Genomic DNA, 14,078 nt, shown 5'->3' on the forward strand with positions numbered 1-14,078 from the left:
AGGTGCACACAGATTAGGCATGACCAGCAGTTCAAAGTCCCGATATACTGTGCCTTGCACCACCAAAGTCGCTACACAACCCGCCCGGATGTCTGCGGACTGCGACCCAGAGGCCAAATGGAACCTCCGACTGACCGGCCGCGTTGCAAGTCCGCAGCGTTGCACTGTGTCCAGGTGAATAAAACTCCCAGTGCTGCCCGTGTCAAACAGGCATCCAGTCCAATGCCCCTCCACCTGGATGTCCATCATGGACCTTGCAAGCTGGTGTGGGGCGCTTTGGTCGAGAGTCACAGTGGCCAGAGTTGGATCGCCGTCGGGGTACCCGGTCAGCATCGGAGGGTCGGGGGCGGGGCATGCTGACGCCGACAAAGATGGCCGCTCACATCCGGGGTACCCGGTCAGCATCCGAGGATCGGGGGCGGGGCGTGCTGACGTCGACAAAGATGGCCGCCCACATCCCGGCATGCAAGATGGCGGCCCCCACGTTTCACCCACAGCGCTGCACTCCGCTCGAGGTTGAGACTTACAGACCTTGGCGAAGTGGCCCCGCTTTCCGCAGCTGGAGCAGGTCGCTTCTCGCGCTGGACAGCGTCGTCGAGGATGTTTCTTTTGGCCACAGAAATAACAAAGCACGAGTTCCTTACGGGCCACAGCCGTGGTCTGGGTCGGGGAGCTCGTGGAATGGCGACTGGCGGCGGCGTTGGCGAATTCGCTCCCGGGAGCCGGCGGTGGCGGGGTCTGAGGCGTCCACAAAACCGGCGGGGAATCGCGCGACTGGACAGCGTCGGCGTTATGCCGCGCAGCTTCTAGAGCGTTGGCCTTCTCTATCGCCGAGCTTAAGGTAAGATCCGAGTTCTCCAGCAGTCGCTGGCGCATGTACACTGACCTCAGTCCCGTCACAAAGGCGTCTCGCACTAGCAGCTCCGCATGCTGTTCTGCCATGAGCGTCTTGCAGTCGCAAGCTCGGACGAGTGTCTGTAGTGCTCGGAGAAACTCAGCGCACGATTCGCCAGGCCGCTGTTGCCGGGTAGCTAAGCGATGTCTTGCATAGACGGTGTTCACCGGCCGCAGGTACTGTCGTTTGAGGGCGTCCAGTGCCCCTTCGTAGGTCGGCAGGTCCCGGATAAAGGAGTAAACTTTGGAGGAGACCCTCGAGAGTAGGATTCTGTGCATAACGGCGGGTTCAGTCGCACGAAGCTCCGCCAAGTACGATTGGAAGCATGCAAGCCAGTGTTCAAAAGCGAGAGTTGCGTCAGGGTCTTGAGGGTCCAAATCCAACCGGTCCGGACGCAAAACGGGTTCCATGTTTTAAAACTTCCAGTCAATAAAATTGATGCACCATCAATAACTCACACTGAGACGTAGGCGAGATATCGGCTTTTATTGACTGGAAGAAGGAACCAGGAGTGAGTGTCTATCATACAAGGTCCTGGAGACTGAGGCCGATCTTCAGGCTGCAGGTCTCCTTTATACAGGGGCCTGTGGGAGGAGCCACAGGAGCAGTCAGCAGGGGCGTGTCCCGACAGGCACATAGTTCACCACACTTGCCAATTCCTTTTATGATTTCGATCCGTCGGGAGACCCGTTGTGTGGCCGTTCACTTGTGGCCTCTCCTTTAGCTAAAGCCGTTCTTCCGTGGTGAGGACGCCAATCCCAGGCAAGGTAAGGACGCACACGAGCCCCCCCCACTTCAATGAATAGTACAGTACTCAATACACAATTCCGTCTCCAAGAGACAATGGCCGTTATCAGGGGTTTTTGTTTCGCTGAGGCCAGGACACATTCCAAAACCTTGAGGAGTCTCGCTCATTTCCTGGGTCCCAGACCCGAATTAATAGCGATCTTGCGATTCTCAAAAAGGAGGGGGTGACTTTGTACCCTTCGGCCCCTCAGAGTTGTGGCACATTCGTAACAGAACATAGAACAGGACAGCGCAGTACGGTCTCTTCGGCCCGTGACATTGTGGCAACGTCTTAACGTACTCCATGATTAAACATAGCCTATTGTTATGTCTTTCCTGATCAGGATTGTTATTTTGTTCCTAATTTCATTCCCGCTGCTTCCTTGTGGGCTCACAGCTGCTGATCGATCGCTCATCATCATGGTGCTGAGCAATTAGCTTCCGTCAACAGGTCGGCCATTTTATACCTTTGTACATTTCATCTGGTAGTCAGAAGCACTTGTTAGAAGTCAAAGGAATTTCGATTAATATTTGAACCTGCCCTTTGTTAGAATGCTGAGAAGCACTGTCTTTTTACACCTTGCGTACTGTACTGCACTGGTGAATAATAAAAGCATCTTTACCTGCAGCTATGCTGGGACTGGAGTTGTCTATCTGAATAGCTTTAGAAAATGAGGAAAACTCTTGGGGAAAAGATATCTCCAATCCTGGAGTTGTCCCCATTTTCCTTTCAACCACTATTTACTTAGGAGTATCTTAAATGTCCCCAATGTATCTGGCTCTACCACCACCTCCAGCATTGCATTCCATGCAAGTATCACTCTCTGTAAAAATCCTACCTCTTTCATCTTCCCTAAACTTTCCTCTGCTTACCTTAAAAGTTCATTACTGCCATCCTGGGAGAAAGACTCTGGCTGTCCACTCTCTCTATGGCTCCTATAACTTTATACACCTCTATCAAGTCACTCCTCACCCTCCTTCACTCCAAAGAGAAAAGCCCTAGCTCACTCAACCTGTTCTTTAGCATTTGTCTGTTTTTTACGAGGCCGAGTTGTCAGCTCAACCCCTAACCTAGCACGGATGAAAAACGTGCAAGGTGCTGGGCAGAATTGAACCCAGGAAGGATACTGGACATCGAAGTCCAGTAAGGATGCCACTACACCACTAGCTGGCTTAACTTTTTAGTTTGTGTATTAACTATTGATCAGAATACTAGGCGTAACTCAGAGAGAGAGAGAGAGAAGGGACTGAAGATGCTGGAATCTGGAGTAACAAATAGTCAACGTTTGGGGTTGAAACTCTGCATCAGTCCCCAATTCCTTTCCCCAACAGATGCTGCTCGACCAGCTGAGGGCCTCCAGCAGAGTACTTGCCACGTTAGGGACAATTCACTGACTTGTCTTCAAAATGCTGTCGGAGCCTTGCACAGCAGTCTGAAGGTTTAAATCAGCTTTAATTACAGAGCTAAGTACTACATTGTTCAAAGTTCAAAGTAAATTTATTATCAAAGTACATATACTGTATGTTACCACATACTGGGGTGTATGGAATGTCCAGGGAGGGCTAGCACCTTTCATGAAGGGGCTTGTCCTATCCATTGAAAGCTCACTCACCTTTGGTCCCCCCAGGCTCTCAGTTCCCATCTGTGACTCTAAGTACCTGTCCACATACAATGGCGGCCACGCCCCGGTGTTCCGACAGGAGGGCAAATCCAGGTGAGGGTAGCCGACAGCCTCATACCTGGCGAGACAGGAACATTGCTGTCCTAGCATGTGAAGTCAGCTCCGGCAGTCTGGGTGGCTGAGATCTACACTGAGAGCCGACGGCCAGGAAGGCGGCTCCATGGAAAGCGAAGGGCATGGCGAGGCACCAGAGACGTCAAGGTCATCCACTGCAGCCAAGGAAGAGCCCAGTTGGCCGCTTGTTCATAACACTGTTCCTGGTCTTCTGAGGTTGAGAGAGTGGAACAGCTTTGCCAATGCTAAAAATTCCCCCATACAGGTTTCCTGTCTTCATCAGACACTACAGACAACCACCAGCACACAATACCTTGAGACTCAGTGCAGCATCTACACTCATGTCTTTGGAGAAGGACTTGAAACCAAAGCCTTCTGACTTATAACCATGATTTATTTTATTTCAAAAGTAAACTTAATGCATAATAGAAAATAAACAGAAAAAGAAACAGTGCAGAACTTTCAGATTCACACACAAGTGTTAACTTATTGTTTCCAAACCAAAGCACCACCGCCACTTATGTGGCCTCTCGAGGGGAAGAAGGCATTTCAACATTTGAGGGGTTTGCCCACTCGATTCGGACCCACCCTGTGTGGTATAGAAGGACCCTAGACTGTGTGTGGTCCTTTCCCAGAGAGCCTTTACATTGGCAGCACCGAACTTCGTTCCCTCAGCCTGGAATGCGCCTATCAGCAGCGTTCCCGTACGGACATCTTGCTGTGCTGGAAGACCAGCAAGTCTCGGGCAGATGGGTGAAGAGTATCGCTGATAAGCTGATAATCTTCCAGCAGCACTCAATATCTCCCTGGGTGTGTGACCGGGGGGGGCTGCCCCTAGATCAGAAGGTCCTCTGACCAGCAGCTGCCGGGGAGACTTTTGCACAGAACTGTAGTAATTTTATGGATTTCACTGTACACCTACCACAAAAGAAAACAAACTTCATGACATACGAGGGGTGATTGATAAAGTTCATGACCTAAGGTAGAAGGAGACAATTTTTAAAAACCTAGCACATTTATTTTTCAACATAGTCCCCTCCTACATTTACAAACTTAATCCAGCAGTCGTGGAGCATACGGATCTTGGACCTCCAGAAAGCGTCAACAGATGGGTGATTGATAAGTTTGTGGCCTAAGATAGAAGGAGATGAGTTATACAGCTCTCATTACATGCACATGCAGTTCAACTCTCTGAGTGATTATGCAGAAAATTTGAAGTTAGTAATTCATCACCTTCTACCTTGGGCCACAAACTTATCAATCACCCCTAATGTTATTAACTGATGAGTTATTAACTTCAAACTTTCTGCATAATAACTCAAAGAGTTGAACTGCATGTGCATGTAACAAGAGCTGTATAACTCATCTCCTTCTATCTTAGGCCACAAACTTATCAATCACCCCTGCTGTGGACACTTTCTGGAGGTCCAAGATCCGTATGTTCCACGACTGCTGGACTAAGTGTGTAAATGTAGGAGGGGACTATGTTGAAAAATAAATGTACTAGGTTTTCTAAGATTGACTCCTTCTACCTTAGGCCACGAAGTTATCACTCACCCCTTGTATGTGAGTGATAATAAACCTGATTCTGATATAGGTCTCTATTGTGGACTGAGAGTGGGGAAGGGGACAGGGAGAGGGGAGAGAGCAGGAAGCACCAGAGAGACATTCGGTAATGATCAATAAACCAACTGTTTGGAATCAAATGACCTTGCCTGGTGTCTCGGGGCTGGATGTGTCTGCATCCATGCCACACCCCGCCCCGGCACTCCTCTGCCAACTCTCCCGCACCCTTCCCACAGTGCTCCACCCTCACCATTCCCAACATCCTTTGCTCCTGCCAGGTTTACAAACTTTCCCTCTATTCCACGTAGACAAATGCAGTACCGTGCAAATGTTTGAGGCATCCAAGAGATATATATGTGCCTAAGACTTTTTCACGGTACTGTACAATGGTCGTGGCTTTTTATCCCCTCCCAGTCTACCATTGCCACTCAGCACAGTTGTGAGAGAGGAAGAGAAGGCAGACTGCTTGCTGATAATGATGGCTTCATAAATGACATTCAGCAAGGAACCCTGGTGGGTCAGATTTAAGCCTGGTCACACAGACCTAAGGTCCGCAGTTCACGGTCCTCCAGCCCGTCAGCAGCAGTGGTAACGGCGCTACAACTGGTCACACATCTAACGAAGGGAAATTCCCACAGCTTACCCTTACCCAGTGGCCAATCCAAGCCCGCACACTGTCTCGGAGCAACCATACACATTCCAGCTTTATGAGATACTTAGCCACACTTCTAGGGGAAGAAATGTTCCTTCCGAAGATTGCATCACTCACCTCGTTGACTTGCTGTTTGTCCAGGTGGAATATTTGACCTGAGCTAGTTGAGGCCACCTCTTCAAAGGCCCGATACCCCGGGTGCCCTCGGTCCCCACAGTCTCCAGTCAACACAAACACCACCTGTACAGGGAAGAGTAGCAGTCACTTTAATCCACTCTCTAATTGCTTCAGGAACACCACTCCCAGATCCCATCCTCATTTACCAACACCAGACACCCAAGGGTTTATCAAGCTTCCGTTAAAAATAGTAAATTGGGAAGGGTCCAGAGGAGGTTTACCAGAGTGATCCCAGGATCGTAGAAGTGAAAGGGTTAACATATGATGGCTCTGAGTTGAGAAGGATGGGGTCTCATTAAAACCTACCGAATATTGAATGGCCCAGAAAAAATGACAGTTGGAGAGGATGTATCCTGTCATTGGAGGGTCTAGGATTGCCTCAGAATTGAAGGGCAGCCCTTTAGAACAGAGATGAGGAGGAATTTGTTTAGCCAGAGGGTGGTAAATCTGTGGAATTCATTTCCACAGACAGCTGTAGAGGCTAAGACATCAGGTATATTTAAAATGGAGGTGGATAGTTCTTGATTAGTAAGGGCATCAAAGGTTATGGGGAGAAGGCAGGAGAAGAGGGTTGAGAGGGAAAATGAGTCAGCCGTGAAAATGGCACAGCAGATTCGATGGGCTGAATGGCCTAATTCTGCTCCTACATTTTACATCCTATGTTCCACTAGTCACTAACAATTCTACAGTTAGCACTGTTTTGCCATTCAGGTCCCTGGGCGATATTACCTTGCAGGACCTTATCTGGGAGAATCATATCTCTTCCATTAACAAAAAGGCTCAGCAGAAGATACACTTCATGCAGCGGTTGGCAAAATTCCATCCTCCCCAGAACATACTGATGCAATTCCACACTGCTGTCATAGAAAGTATCTGCACATCAGTCACTACTGTCTGGCTTAGTTCATCATTACAGCAGGACTGGTGCTATTAAGGCAGCCCTGTATATTAAAATACCATCTTAAATTTCTTCCCCCAGGCACTTAATCTAATCAAATGTTCTACCCCTCTATCATGCCGTTTACGCCATAAATGCATTTACGTATTTATTTCATATCTGTACAGTACTTTTAACTTTAATTTTACGTGATTCTTTATCCTGTGTAATTGTTCAAGATGGTTGCTTTTTGTTGTGTGTAACACCAGCACCCCACAGCAATTTTTTAATACACATAAGCATACATGGTAAATAAGTTTGATCCTTGACCTTCGGTATTAAGGTTTTCTGGTCTACATTCAGACTTCGGTATATTGGTTCTTGAATCACATTAAAATTACAATACTCCCACCCCCACCCACACACCTTTGCTACCTTCCCACACCTGACAAAGGGAAATAGGTATTTGGCTCGACTGTACTCTTTTCCATAGATGCTGCCTGGCCTGTTGACTTCCTCCAGCATTTTGTGTGTGTGATCTTTGGGAGAGGAGAGGGGATGGAGGTGACAAACAGCCCCAAGTTCTAGTATGCAGCAGTAGAAATAAACGGCGAAGGTTGACTTGGAAACTGCACACTGAGGCATTTTCCATAATAACCCCTAACACCTTTCAGATGATCAGTTTGCATGTGGAGTCTGCTTATGCGTTTAATTAAATGTGTGTGGTAAAACATGCACTCCCAGCCCAAGTGTTACTTCCCTGTCAAACAGGCGGCACTGGAAATTACCTGTTCTACTACAAACTGTTCAAATTCATTGACAAACACAAACTGCAGGGTAGGTGTTTATGGAGATTCCGTAGAAAGTAGGCTGCTACTCGATCTATCAAATCCATTCAGCAGTACGTTTCCCTAGCCCAGCACCATCGTGTCAGTTTTGAAAGAAAACATTTATCAACTAATGATGAATAATAGCTTGGGGAACTTTGAGATATAATTCTAATGAGGTGACCACTCTTTCTTTAAACAGACCATCAGAATTTCTCACATATTCTGAAATCTCACCTACAACAGGCTACAGTTCCAAAGCACTCTCTACAAAGAGAAAACATTTCCTAATGACTTGACACTCACTGGCCCCAAACCAGAGGTGGATTGAATAACATTTGTAATGTTGTGCACATTTCTTAACTGCACTGTGCCAGAAATCTAATGAAACACTAAGAGGCATGAAGAGCTGCTAATACAGGCGCCTTGCTCATTCGAACCACAGTAATGCCCATAAACATGATACATGCACTCAATGGCTGCTTTGTTAGCTACACCTGTACATTTGCTCGTTAATACAAATATCTAATCAGCCAATCATGTGGCAGCAACTCAGTTCATAAAAGCATGCTGACATGGTCAAGAGGTTCAGTTGTTGTTCAGATCAAAAATCAGAATGGGGAAGAAATGTGGTCTAAGTGACTTTGATTGTGGAATGATTGTTGGTGCCAGATGGGGTGGTTTGAGTAGCTCAGAAACAGTAGGTTTCACGCTCAATGGTCTCTAGAGCCTACAGAGAATGGTGTGAAATGCCCAAAACACACAGTGAGTGGCAGTTCATGGGGTGAAAGATTCTTGTTAATGACAGAAGTCAGAGGAGAAAGACCAGACTGGATCACACTGACAGGAAGGCGACCGTGACCCAAATAATGACGCGTTACAACAGTGGTGTGCTGAAGAGCATCTCTGAACACACAGTTCGTCAAACCTCGAAGTGGGTGAACTACAGCAGCAGAAGACTACAGACACTGAATGGTCACTTTATTAAGTACGGGAGGTACTAGTAAAGTGGTCACTGATTGTACATACAAAATATTACTATGCCATTTTTAAAAAGAGATTAATATACTGTTTACAAATTTAACCTATTTATGGGTGTTCAGAGTTCCTCTGATCTCCCAAAGGAATCTGTATTGGAGGCATTGTATCTAGTTCTTGATTTGAGGAATATGTCATTTCGTGATTCAACTCAGAAGAAGCTAGTATTGTTCCTTTCACAACGTCCAACAATTAAGGCCATAAGACATAGGAGCAGAATTAGGCCAATCTGAACTAGTTAGACCTAGTTAGGCTCCACAATTCCATAAAGATAATTTATTTTCCCTCTCAACTCCATTTTCCTGCCTTCTCCCCATAACCTTGGATTCCCTTATTGATCCCTTACTAACCTGCTTTAAATACTGTATACCCTGAGTAATTTATTAAATACAGTGGATTCCAGTTAATTGGGACACATCAGAACTACATTTTAGCCCAAGTAACCGGCTGCCCCAGTTTGGCGAAGTTTCATGGAAATAGTTTAAAAAGGTATAAAATGACAAACTGAGTAACAAATTAAGTATTTAAAGGAAATACAGAACAAATTTGAATACTGCCAATACTACTGCAGTACTGTAAAACTTCATATTAGTTCCTAATAGTTATCAACAGAAGTATTCATCCACTGTATGCTGCCATGTTCTTTTGATTGACTGTAAATGAATAAAATCAGCACAGACACCTGATACAGATAATGTATCATTTTCATGGTAACTTTCAAGATGATTGTCAATACCTTCAAACCCTTTGTAGTTTCTAACTTGCTGATGGAGTGAAATTGTTTCATTTTCATTCCCAGCCTTTTTGACACCTCCAATCCTGAAAGCTTGAAACTGCAGTGAACAAAACGGTTCTGAACTGTCTAATTCCTTATTTCTCACCAACTATCAGTGACAAAAATCATTGCTTTTTGAACAAATAACACAAGCAAATGACAGAATTGAAAAACTGTTTGCTCTAAGCACAATGTGGTGTCTAATGGCCAAACAAGTTCATGAGACTGACACTAGTTAGAACCTGTTCACCAACTGTCTCCTGCCCCAATTAAGGGATGTTAGGTCCCAAATAAATGAAGGAAATCCCAGCAATTTTCTTGATTAGTTTTTTTTGTTCTTTAAGAGTTATCTCAAGTATGTATCTCTAATGTACTTCTGTTTATCAGTTGTGGGAGCCACTTGACTTAAATGTATGCTTCTAATTATTATACTGATGTATGAGTTTTTAATACCTTATACATCAACTACCACTCCAATCATCACTATAAGCAAGAGATTTGCTTCATAAACATGAGGAATTCTGCAGACGCTTGAAATCCAAAGCAACACACACAAAATGTTGCAGGAACTCAGCAGGTCAGGCAGCACCTGTGGAAGTGAATGAATGGTCGATGTTTCAGGATGAGGCTGGAAAGGAGGAGGGAAAATGCTGCTTCCTCCTGGAAAACAGGGAGCGTACAGCAAATTCAGTGTCAATTCAATGCCCCATTTGAGGTCCTGATTCCATCCTGCTTACCTGGGACTGTTTCAACTGAATGAGTTGCAGTACGTCCTTGGTCAGCCGGTAATCCTTTGCTCTGGCGTCAGTGAAGACGTAGATAAAAGAACCAGGGAGTGATACCTCAAGGGCTCGTTTGATAGCACTGAGACTCATTTCGGGGCAGTCACCTCCACCCTGCAAGCGAGAGAAAATAATAACAGAACCAGTCATTGGTTACATTCATCCAGTTGTTTCAGATTTATTTATCTCATCAAAACACACCGTGAAATGTGTCATTTGTGTCAACAATCAATACAACCTAAGGATGTGCTGGGGGCAGCCCGCGCATTCTGGCGCCAACATAACAAGCCCACAGAACAACACAAGCTGCAACAATAACAACAACAACAACAACAGCAAAACAAACCTGCTTTCTCATCCCTCCCATCCACCCACTCAGACAGGCCTACAACCCCAAGACAGGCCTACAACCCCAAGACGCGCCTACAACCCCAGGACACGCCTACAACCCAGGACAGGATGCCTTTGAGCCTCTGGTTCTTATCCCCAGATTGTCAGACTTCCAGACATCAAGCTTCATCCCGTACAGTTCATCCCAGGACACTGATCACGGGTTGACACATGGGCTTTGATCTCCAGACCCTCGTGTTCCTCCAGCCCTAGCGCCTTAGCAACCTAGTGAGCTCTGAGGCATCTAGGAGCAGAAAAAACATTGATATACCTTCCGCCAAGTACTACTCGCATTTACTATGGACCCAAGGTATAAGACCATAAGGCAAAGGAGCAGCATTAGGCCATGTGGGCCTTCGAGTTTGCTCTGCCAGTCGATCATGGCTAAATTCCTTTATCCCTGTCAGTCTTAAGGGAGGAGTTGCTGCTAATAGCGGTCACCTAATAACAGCAAAGGCGAGAGTGTGAACCTGGCACCCTGTGAAATCGGTGCACGGGAGTGGAATATGCATTAACAACTCAGCCCAAAGAAATTAAAGGGCTTTTCTTGCACTGGAGTGGGCCATCCCTCGGCCCTTCCTGATGCTGATGAACATGCAAAGGATTTACTCTGCTCGTTGAGATTCCGTCCGGATAAGTGCAGACGGTAAACCCACCGCCAATCTTCAAAACATGGCATTACAGCTTAGATCATGCCGCAATGTAACTAAGATGAGCAGAAGGGCTTAAATTGATAAAATATGCTTTATTTTTATTTAACATTCTGTTTAATGTGCTGTTTTTGTTGTTTAGGGTGGAAATAGAGATTGTAATAGATTCCTGATGTTTGAGTAAAGTTCCTCTAACATGAATATTATTTACAGCAGATCCACTCCTTCAGACCCTGGGGTTACTGCAAGATTTTGGCCTCCTCACCATCAAAGGCTAATCTTTCTTTTGATTTAATCTTCACACTCACTCAAATCTTTAAATCTTTCCCTCTCTAATCAGGCCCCCTCTCGCCCATATCATATGTTGGGATTACTTCTTATACTCTTTTGATGTACCCAGTTGACTACTCGGAGACATGAAACACCTTCTGTATAAACTCCAGAAGCAGTAGCTTCATTTTCAAAACCACTCACTTCTGTGAGCTTCTTCAACAAAAACCCTCCCAGCCTCCTGCACCCCAACATTTCACTCCCCTGATATCCTTCATTCAGTCATTAGCCACTTCCACAGCTTTTCTCCAAAACCTCCTCAACTTTCTATTTCTCGCTTCTCCAATCCCCATTTCAAGTCTTGCTCATTAGTCCGAACACCTTTAGGGTGGTGCAGGGTCTCCGTACACAGTGTTGCAGGCTTACAGTTCCAGCGACTCAGGTGCGATCCTGACCTTCGGTCCTGTATGTGTTATCATTGAGAACTTTCATCACCTCATGCTATATTTGTCTGATTTCACCTGGACATATTTCACTGAAGTAAAGTTGCGATGGTAATGATGTCATGTGAACTTTTACAAAGCTCTCTCCGATTTAAGAGAGGAAGAGTTTCTGCAGCCTAAAGAAAACAAATCTACAATTTTCTACACCTACAATGTTAACGAGTAAAAAGGCACTGCAGTGTACAGACTAGAAATTGGAATTCAATGCACTTCTACTGGTCATAGATTTCAAAACTCAGTGCCATAGATTCAAACAGTGTCCATAATGAGGAATCGAGGAGGAACTTCTTTACAATGAGAATAACCACCATGCTCTTTACTGATTGGTAATTCAAACTGCAAAGGAGAGTTCAAAGCAAAGGTTCCCAACCTGGGATCCACCAACCCCTCGGTTAATGGTAGGTTTCCATGGCATAAAAAAGGTTGGGAACCCCTGGCTTAAAGGGAGGCAAGATAAATACAGCAGACTAAGAGTCATAGAGTCACACAGCAAGGCACAGAAACAGTCTGGGCTCTTCGCTAGTCCCAGTCTCCCACATTTGGATACACATTTAGAGTGTGTATCACTCTAAACCTTTCCCATCCATGTACTTGTCTAGAAGTGCCTTCTAAATTTTGTAGTTGTACCAACCTCTACCACTTCTTCTAACTTCATTCCATATTCCCTCACCCCTCAGGTGCTTTAAACCAATGCCCACTAGTTTTAGACTGCCCTACCATGGGAAAGGGACTGTGATCATCCATCGTATCTATGTCCCCCATGATTTTATATCCTTCTATAAGACTATGAGATATAGGAGCAGGATTAGGCTGTTCAGCCACCAAGCCTGCTCCACCATTTCATCTTGGCTGATGTAATTTTACCTCTCAACCCGGCTCTCCTGCCTTCTCTCTGTAACGTGTGGTGCTCTTATTAATTAGAAACCTATCAACCTCCACTTTAAATATACCCAATGACTTGGCCTCCACAGCCAATGCACCAAGAATGTGCAGGGTCACCCCTCAGCCTCCTCTGCTCCAGGGGAAAAAAAATCCCAGTCTATCCAATCTTTCCTTATATTTCAAGCCCTTCAGTCCCTGTAACATCCTCGTGTATCTTTCCTGCACCCTTTCCAAGTTTAACAGTATCCTTCCTACACCCAGGCAATCAGAAATGCACAAAGTATTCCTATTGTGGCAAAGAGACAGAAGATTACTTTCAGAAATCAGAAGGCAGAGGGGAAGGAACTATTTGTGAACTGCAGAGTGTGTGCCTTCAGGCCTCTGTACCTCCTTCCCAACGGTAACAATGAGGAGTCATGTCCTGGGGGGTGGGGTAGATTTTTATATACAACCTTTAATTAATTATCTTAAAATACAAGCACCCTTAATCAAACAATATATATACAAGATTATTCAAATATAACTCCAGTATTAGATACACAACTAATGGTGATGGGAAGAATGAAAGCCTCCGATTCCTAACACTGATCGGGGAACTGCCAGTGCTTGTGCATGTGTGTGGGAAGGTTCAACAGCAATGGCAACGACTGACCTCCGCTTTGATCTGTAACCTTCTCGGTTAAGTGAAGTTACTGCCCCTTGTGGAGGAAGGATGAAAGCAGCCAAAACAACAAAATTCCAAACTGGCAAAGTCACTTCAAGAAAGGAGAGAAACATGGATGGCATGGGTGTTGGGGACTGACAGAAATTACGGCTTGGATCACTTAAGGTTTAAAGCCTTTACCACTTACTGACAATGGGATCTAGGATAGGGAAGTAGTCTTTGAATCTCAAAACTCCCAGCTCCTGTAAATCATACCTGGAGGCTTCAAAATCAAGGAAAACTGCAATCCTACAATAATGAAAAGTATGTTTTCCTTACAATTACCTCTTTAGTCAAAGTTTCAGGAACCTCAATGATATAATTAGGGAAATGAGTGTTACATTAATACTGTTTCCCAGAGTGTTTTAATCATTTTCTTCCGCCTTATTATTCCTAAAAATAACAGGAATCATGTATTAACCACTTGCCTCAAGAAGAAAGAACATTACATTCCTTATCAGTAATCCAGTTCGATTCTCAAGGGGGAGCCATCGGGAGTGTTGTTCATCTTGTGTTTGTCTCTTTCTCAGGACTCACAAACTGATTTATCCAGATGTTGATGAACGACA

General features: G+C 45.3%; 1 protein-coding gene across 1 annotated transcript in view; it reads right to left on the reverse strand.

Moving 5' to 3' along the window:
- LOC132407358 (hemicentin-1-like) overlaps window positions 1-14,078 on the reverse strand; it is a 460,355-nt gene that overhangs the window by 397,825 nt on the left and 48,452 nt on the right. The window contains exons 3-4 of the mRNA XM_059993728.1: window positions 10,067-10,225; window positions 5,753-5,875 (exon numbers count right to left, since the gene is read on the reverse strand). Of these exons, the coding sequence (XP_059849711.1) occupies window positions 5,753-5,875; window positions 10,067-10,225 (282 nt within the window). The remainder of the gene's footprint in view (window positions 1-5,752; window positions 5,876-10,066; window positions 10,226-14,078) is intronic.

The sequence above is a fragment of the Hypanus sabinus genome, chromosome 18 (assembly GCF_030144855.1).
Source record: "Hypanus sabinus isolate sHypSab1 chromosome 18, sHypSab1.hap1, whole genome shotgun sequence".
Classification (NCBI taxonomy): Eukaryota; Metazoa; Chordata; class Chondrichthyes; order Myliobatiformes; family Dasyatidae; genus Hypanus; species Hypanus sabinus.